This window comes from Nerophis ophidion, linkage group LG08, assembly GCF_033978795.1.
Source record: "Nerophis ophidion isolate RoL-2023_Sa linkage group LG08, RoL_Noph_v1.0, whole genome shotgun sequence".
NCBI lineage: Eukaryota > Metazoa > Chordata > Actinopteri > Syngnathiformes > Syngnathidae > Nerophis > Nerophis ophidion.
This window is the reverse complement of record NC_084618.1, coordinates 2622475-2631563: the sequence shown is the minus strand read 5'-3', so window position 1 is coordinate 2631563 and position 9089 is coordinate 2622475. Positions and strand designations below refer to the sequence as shown.

Below are 9089 nucleotides of genomic sequence, written 5' to 3'. Positions count from 1 at the left end.
TATTTTACTTATTTAATTATTTATTATGAAAAAGGGAGTTTTTGTGTGGGGGGGGGGGGGGTTGGGTGCACTAATTGTAAGTTTATCTTGTGTTGATTTAATAATAAAAGATAAAATTAATAAAAAAATTATTCTGCGGCCCGGTTACAATCAAGCCCGGTGTTTGGGGATCACTGATGCACATGATGGATGATAGATGATAAATGATAAATGATAGATGATAAATCATAAATGATAGATGATAAATGATAAATGATGGATGATAAATGATAGATGATAAATGATAGATGATAAATGATAAATGATGGATGATAAATGATAAATGATAGATGATAAATGATGGATGATAAATGATAGATGACAGATGATAAATGATGGATGATAAATGATAGATGATAAATGATAAATGACAGATGAAAAATGATAAATGACAGATGAAAAATGATAAATGACAGATGAAAAATGATAAATGATAGATGATAAATGATAGATGACAGATGATAAATGATAAATGATAGATGACGGATGATAAATGATGGATGATAAATGATAGATGATAAATGACAGATGAAAAATGATAAATGACAGATGAAAAATGATAAATGACAGATGAAAAATGATAAATGATAGATGATAAATGATAGATGATAAATGATAGATGAAAAATGATGGATGATAAATGATAAATGACAGATGAAAAATGATAAATGATAGATGATAAATGATAAATGACAGATGAAAAATGATAAATGATAGATGATAAATGATAGATGATAAATGATTGATGAAAAATGATAGATGATAAATGATAGATGATAGATCAATCAATCAATCAATCAATCAATGTTTACTTATATAGCCCTAAATCGCTAGTGTCTCAAAGGGCTGCACAAACCACCACCACATCCTCGGTAGGCCCACATAAGGGCAAGGAAAACTCACACCCAGTGGGACGTCGGTGACAATGATGACTATGAGAACCTTGGAGAGGAGGAAAGCAATGGATGTCGAGCGGGTCTAACATGATACTGTGAAAGTTCAATCCACAATGGATCCAACACAGTCGCGAGAGTCCAGTCCAAAGTGGATCCAACACAGCAGCGAGAGTCCCGTTCACAGCGGAGCCAGCAGGAAACCATCCCAAGCGTAGGCGGACCAGCAGCGCAGAGATGTCCCCAGCCGGTACACAGGCAAGCAGTACATGGCCACCGGATCGGACCGGACCCCTTCCACAAGGGAGGGGGGGACATATAAGAAAAAGAAAAGAAACGGCAGATCAACTGGTCTAAAAAGGAGGTCTATTTAAAGGCTGGAGTATACAAATGAGTTTTAAGGTGAGACTTAAATGCTTCTACTGAGGTGGCATCTCGAACTGTTACCGGGAGGGCATTCCAGAGTACTGGAGCCCGAAATGAAAACGCTCTATAGCCCGCAGACTTTTTTTGGGCTTTGGGAATCACTAATAAGCCGGAGTCTTTTGAAGGCAGATTTCTTGCCGGGACATATGGTACAATACAATCGGCAAGATAGGATGGAGCTAGACTGTGTAGTATTTTATACGTAAGTAGTAAAACCTTAAAGTCACATCTTAAGTGCACAGGAAGCCAGTGCAGGTGAGCCAGTATAGGTATATATGTATGTATATATGTATATAAAGGTATATACAGTACAGGTATATATGTATGTATATATGTATATAAAGGTATATACAGTATAGGTATATATGTATGTATATATGTATATAAAGGTATATACAGTATAGGTATATATGTATGTATATATGTATATAAAGGTATATACAGTATAGGTATATATGTATGTATATATGTATATAAAGGTATATACAGTATAGGTATATATGTATGTATATATGTATATAAAAGGTATATACAGTATAGGTATATATGTATGTATATATGTATATAAAGGTATATACAGTATAGGTATATATGTATGTATATATGTATATAAAGGTATATACAGTATAGGTATATATGTATGTATATATGTATATAAAGGTATATACAGTACAGGCGTAATATGATCAAACTTTCTTGTTCTTGTCAAAAGTCTAGCAGCCGCATTTTGTACCAACTGTAATCTTTTAAAACTAGACATGGGGAGACCCCAAAATAATACGTTACAGTAATCGAGGCGAGACGTAACAAACGCATGGATAATGATCTCAGCGTCTTTAGTGGACAGAATGGAGCGAATTTTAGCGATATTACGGAGATGAAAGAAGGCCGTTTTAGTAACGCTTTTAATGTGTGCCTCAAAGGAGAGAGTTGGGTCGAAGATAATACCCAGATTCTTTACAGAGTCGCCTTGTTTAATTGTTTGGTTGTCAAATGTTAGAGTTGTATTATTAAATAGAGTTCGGTGTCCAGCAGGACCGATAATCAGCATTTCCGTTTTTTTGGCGTTGAGTTGCAAAAAGTTAGCGGACATCCATTGTTTAATTTCATTAGGACACGCCTCCAGCTGACTACAATCCGGCGTGTTGGTCAGCTTTAGGGGCATGTAGAGTTGGGTGTCATCGGATGATAAATGATAGATGATAGATGATAAATGATAGATGATAAATGATAGATGATAGATGATAAATGATTGATGAAAAATGATAGATGATAGATGATAAATGATAAATGATAAATGATAGGGCCCTGCGATGAGGTGGCAACTTGTCCAGGGTGTACCCTGCCTTCCGCCCGATTGTAGCTAAGATAGGCGCCAGCGCCCCCCGCGACCCCAAAAGGGAATAAGCGGTAGGAAATGGATGGATGGATGGATAAATGATAGATGATAATTGATTAATGATATATGATAGATGATAGATGATAAATAATAGATGAAAGATGATAAATGATAGATAATAGATGGAGTTGGGTCGATCCCCGGCAGAAGTCGCACGTCCTAAAGGCGGGGGGAGGGCGTGCGCATGCGCAGCAGAAGAAGAGGTAGACAGGAGAGACCAGCAGGCGGCACACACACACACGCACACACACACACACACACCAGCTCACACACACACACACGCACACACACACACCAGCTCACACCGGCTCTCGGTCTTGTCGTTGTCCTTGTTTTTGTTTTTGTTGTCCTTGTTATTGTGGTGCGACCCCCCCTCCACCCCCGAGGATTGCTTCCCCCCCAGGCGGGAGATTGTATGTGTGCTGGCGGAAGCTAAAGAGACGGAAGCTGGAAGCTGGAAGCTGGAAGCTGGACAGACGACCTCCACTTCCTCGTCGTCGCCGCGGTAAGTTCATTCATTTCTTCATTTGTCTGCCAACCTCCTGCTCACCTTGCCTGCTGCCCGCTGGCCTCGGTCTTCATTTTACTACATTTTACTTCTTCGCTAACAAGAAGAAAAAGAAAAAAAGCGGAACCGTGCGCGGGAACAAAAGTTGCTGATGTCCGAAAGTCATTTTTGGGTTTTTTTTTCCCCGTTAATACGATTTTAACTCCTGTGGGGGGAAATCCAGAAGAGAATCAAGGCTTTGAGAGCGAATATAATATAATCTTCCCCTGCAGGTGCTTTTATTTCCTCTTCCCCCCCCCCACCTTGCTGACTATGACGCTAGCACGTCCCTGCTAGCAACATGCTAACTAACGCACATTCTTACTCAACTGCACCAACTCACCACATCTCACCTTATCTCATCACATCTCACCTTATCACACCACATATCACCTCATCTCACCACATCTCACCTTATCTCACCACATCTCACCTTATCTCACCACATCTCACATTATCTCATCACATCTCACCTTATCTCACCACATTTCACCTCATCTCATCACATCTCACCTTATCTCAGCACATTTCCCCTCCCTGGCTGAAGATGAGCTGCCACAGTCTGCAGTTATTGCAGCATCTGCGCAGGTCAACATGTCAACAACACCCGCAAACACGCAATCTTTGCCTTTTAATACAAATAGGATTATAAACACTCAAGATCCACCCCCCTGGTTCTTTTTCAGTCACTTTGTCCAAGTGGCACCTGCACCACAGTTTGAAAATCACTGTGCCACCAGGAGCTAGCGGCTACACGGCAGCTAAGCACACAGTAGCACACGAGCTAGACCTAGGTCAGGGGTCGGCAACCTAAAATGTTGAAAAAGCCATATTGGACCAAAAATACAAAAACAAATATGTCTGGAGCCCCAAACAATTAAAAGCCATATTACATACAGATAGTGTGTCATGAGATATGAATCGAATTAAGAGGACTTAAAGGGAACCAAATGAGCTGAAATATAGCTACAAATGAGGCATAATGATGCAATATAGCTAGCCTAAATAGCATGTTAGCATCGATTAGCTTGCAGTCAAGCAGTGACCAAATATGTCGGATCAGCACACTCCACATAAGTCAATAACATCAACAAAACTCACCTTTGTGCATTCATGCATGCACAACGTTAAAAGTTTGGTGGACAAAATGAAACATAAAAAGAAGTGGCATAAAACACGTCTTAGAAAGTCGGAGAAAGTTATACATGTAAACCAGGGGTCAGCGACCCAAAATGTAGAAAAAGCCATATTGGACCAAAAATACAAAAACAAATCTGTCTGGAGCCACAAACAATTAAAAGCCATATTACATACAGATAGTGTGTCATGAGATATAAATTGAATTAAGAGGACTCAAAGGGAACCAAATGAGCTGAAATATAGCTACAAATGAGGCATAATGATGCAATATAGCTAGCCTAAATAGCATGTTAGCATCGATTAGCTTGCAGTCAAGCAGTGACCAAATATTTCTGATTAGCACTCCACATAAGTCAATAACATCAACAAAACTCACCTTTGTGCATTCACGCACAACTTTAAAAGTGTGGTGGACAAAATGAGACAGAAAAAGAAGTGGCATAAAACACGTCCTAGAACGTCGGAGAAAGTTGTACATGTAAACAAACTACGGTGAGTTCAAGGACCGGCAAAATGAGTAGGACAAAATGGCGCTCGCCAAATACTGGAATCAGTGAAGCACGTTTAATATAAACAGTGTGCTTTATAGCAACTAGGGAGGTTTGTGTCATGTTTGTCCTCCTACAGAAACCTTATTAAAACAAACAAAAAAAACATTTCCCCTAATTTTTTTTCAATTTTTCGGACATTTTTGAAAAAGCTCCAGAGAGCCACTAGGGCGGCGCTAAAGAGCAGCATGCGGCTCTTTAGCGCCGCGGGTTGCCGACCCCCGACCTGGGTGATAGTCGTCAAACATTAAAAAAACACATTTTGTCAATATAAACAAGTATGGAATCATTGAAACTGCACATGACTCCCATATGCGACGTCTCCGAGGCAGAATTGTGTTAGAAAGCATCAAGTAACAAACGTGTCCGCAGCAAATCACGAGCTTAACTTCATGAATTGTCACAATAAGCTCTTCTACTTAAGGCAGTGGTTAATAACAGACAGGTTAGTGCTTTTCTTAGCTGCCATGTTGTCTGTTTGACTGATTTCACTCGCCGATATCGTATCGGCTTACCATCGGTATCAGTCAATACCAAAGGTGCCGATGTGGGTGTCATATTGGAAGTAAACAAGTTGTATTGGGACACGTCTAATTAGGATATTTAAAACATGCACCTGTCCCTTTAAGGCTCAGTGTGCGTTTGTATTTTGTTGTGACTTGACGCCAGCGTGCTAACTGTTAGCATTTTACTTTATCTTTTGGCTCGTCGGTACTCGCACCACATTTCTTACTGGAATTGTTTCTTTCTACTTCTTTGAGAGAGAAAAATATCCTGATTATGTACTTGAAGCGGGAACCTGGTTTGTCAGTGTGTGGCCCTTAGCGGGAACCTGGGGGCCCCCCTTGCAGACACCTGAACATCAGCAGCACATTAACCGTGTGAGTACACCTTGTGGTTCTGACACACCCTTTTCGCACGCTAAGGAGCACCGTTGCTAACCAAAACGGGGCACCCTGTCAAACCAGCCTGTAGGCATACCTGGGCTGAGGTAGCACCTGTTTGACATGTTTGACAGGTGTGTAAAGGTGATGTTATTCTAAGTAGATCTTACACAAAACGTGCGCATCAAACCATATACTTTACATCCATTTGTTTTTGCTTGGACATCAACAAACTCCATTGCTAACCAAAACATCAACATGACCAAAACATCAACAATCGTCTATCTGCGTCTTTAACTACTTTGATTTATGTTCCGGGTGGAACAAAATGTGATCGTTACGCAAAGTCTACGCTTTGCACCTTCTGGAGTCCACTTTCCTGATGCTAGACTCCCGGGTGTGTTTTGCAACTTAGACGTAGACGTAAGCGAGCACCGTTGTGTACCAAAACACCAACGTACTGAAAAACGTCAACAATCATATACGTGTGTCTTCAACCATTTAGATTTGAGTGTTTTTGGTGAATGACACACAATGTAAACACTCCTTGGTGGGTTTTGTGCCTTATGAAGTCCACTTTGTTGATGATATCGCTCACACGTGAACATAAGTGAACACCGTTTCTATCCAAAACATCAACTTACCGAAAAACATCAACAGTTGTATATCTGCGTCTTCAACTGCTTTGATTTTTGCGTTCCGAGTGAGTGATTGATACGTAATGTCTACACTCCCGGCTGAGTTTTGCACCTTATGAAGTCCACTCTCTTGATGATATCACCCACGCTTAGACATCAATGAGCACTGTTGCTAACCAAAACACCGACCTACTGAAAAACGTCTAAAATCGACTGCTTTGATAATAGTGTTCTGGGTGAGTGATTGATACGTAATGTCTGCACTCTCGGGTGAGATTTGCCCTTTATGAAGTCCCCACTCTTGATGATATCGCTCACATGTAGACGTAAGAGGGCAGCATTGTGAACCAAAACATCCACGTACTGAAAAACGTCAACAATGGTATATCTGCGTCTTCAACTTATTTGACTTTAGTGTTCTGGGTGAGTGATTGATACGTAATGTTTACACTCCCGGGTGAGTTTTGCACCTTATGAAGTCCACTCTCTTGATGATATCACCCACGCTTAGACATCAATGAGCACCGTTGCTAACCAAAACACCAACCTACTGAAAAACGTCTAAAATCGACTGCTTTGATAATAGTGTTCTGGGTGAGTGATTGATACGTAATGTCTGCACTCTCGGGTGAGATTTGCCCTTTATGAAGTCCACTCTCTTGATGGTATCGCTCACATGTAGACGTAAGAGGGCAGCATTGTGAACCAAAACATCCACGTACTGAAAAACGTCAACAATGGTATATCTGCGTCTTCAACTTCTTTGACTTTAGTGTTCTGGGTGAATGATCATTACGTAATGTCTACACTCCCGGGTGAGTTTTGCACCTTATGAAGTCCACTCTCTTGATGATATCGCCCATGCTTAGACATCAATGAGCACTGTTGCTAACCAAAACACCAACCTACTGAAAAACGTCCAAAATCAACTGCTTTGATTTTAGTGTTCCAAGTGAATGTTCGTTATGTAAAGGGAGTTTTGTGCCCTATGAAGTCCACTCTCTTGATGATATCGCTCACGCGTGGACGTAAGCGAGCACCGTTGCTAAGCAAAACACCAGCGTACTGAAAAACGTCAACAATCATATACGTGCGTCTTCAACTATTTAGATTTGAGTGTTTTTGGTGAATGACACACAATGTAAACACTCCTTGGTGGGTTTTGTGCCTTATGAAGTCCACTTTGTTGATGATATCACTCACACGTGGACATAAGTGAGCACCGTTTCTAACCAAAACATCAACTTACCGAAAAACGTCAACAATCGTGTATCTGCGTCTTCAACTGCTTTGATCTTAGTCTCCCGCGTGAATGACTGTTACGTAATGTCTACACTCCTGGGTGAGTTTTGCGCCTTATAAAGTCCACTTTCTTGATGATATCGCTCACACGTAGACATAAGTGAGCACTGTTTCTATCCAAAACATCAACTTACCGAAAAACATCAACAGTTGTATATCTGCGTCTTCAACTGCTTTGATTTTTGCGTTCCGAGTGAGTGATTGATACGTAATGTCTACACTCCCGGCTGAGTTTTGCACCTTATGAAGTCCACTCTCTTGATGATATCGCTCACGCGTGGACGTAAGCGAGCACTGTTGCTAACCAAAACACCAACGTACTGAAAAATGTCTAAAATCGACTGCTTTGATAATAGTGTTCTGGGTGAGTGATTGATACGTAATGTCTGCACTCTCGGGTGAGATTTGCCATTTATGAAGTCCACTCTCTTGATGATATCGCTCACATGTAGACGTAAGAGGGCAGCATTGTGAACCAAAACATCCACGTACTGAAAAACGTCAACAATGGTATATCTGCGTCTTCAACTTCTTTGACTTTAGTGTTCTGGGTGAATGATCATTATGTAATGTCTACACTCCCGGGTGAGTTTTGCACCTTATGAAGTCCACTCTCTTGATGATATCACCCACGCTTAGACATCAATGAGCACTGTTGCTAACCAAAACACCAACCTACTGAAAAACGTCCAAAATCAACTACTTTAATTTTAGTGTTCCAGGTGAATGTTCGTTATGTAAAGTGAGTTTTGTGCCCTATGAAGTCCACTCTCTTCTTGATATCGCTCACGCGTGGACGTAAGCGAGCACCGTTGTGTACCAAAACACCAACCGACTGAAAAACGTCAACAATCATATACGTGCGTCTTCAACCATTTAGATTTGAGTGTTTTTGGTGAATGACACACAATGTAAACACTCCTTGGTGGGTTTTGTGCCTTATGAAGTCCACTTTGTTGATGATATCGCTCACACGTGGACATAAGTGAGCACCGTTTCTAACCAAAACATCAACTTACGGAAAAACGTCAACAATCGTGTATCTGCGTCTTCAACCGCTTTGATTTTAGTCTCCCGTGTGAATGACTGTTACGTAATGTCTACACTCCTGGGTGAGTTTTGCGCCTTATGAAGTCCACTTTCTTGATGATATCGCTCACACGTGGACATAAGTGAGCACTGTTTCTATCCAAAACATCAACTTACCGATAAACATCAACAGTTGTATATCTGCGTCTTCAACTGCTTTGATTTTTGCGTTCCGAGTGAGTGA

General features: G+C 40.7%; 2 protein-coding genes across 3 annotated transcripts in view; one reads left to right on the top strand and one right to left on the bottom strand.

Annotated features, from left to right (window-relative positions):
• Positions 1 to 9089, bottom strand: part of LOC133557138 (elastin-like) — a 30496-nt gene that overhangs the window by 11322 nt on the left and 10085 nt on the right. Inside the window, exons 2-3 of the mRNA XM_061907381.1 lie at positions 3818 to 3884; positions 3308 to 3361 (exon numbers count right to left, since the gene is read on the bottom strand). Of these exons, the coding sequence (XP_061763365.1) occupies positions 3308 to 3361; positions 3818 to 3884 (121 nt within the window). The remainder of the gene's footprint in view (positions 1 to 3307; positions 3362 to 3817; positions 3885 to 9089) is intronic.
• strbp (spermatid perinuclear RNA binding protein) overlaps positions 2974 to 9089 on the top strand; it is a 143977-nt gene continuing 137861 nt past the window's right edge. Inside the window, exon 1 of one of the 2 annotated variants that reach the window (XM_061907472.1) lies at positions 2974 to 3262. The gene's annotated coding sequence lies outside the window, so the exon portion shown is untranslated. The remainder of the gene's footprint in view (positions 3263 to 9089) is intronic. The other variant, XM_061907476.1, reaches the window with a different exon arrangement.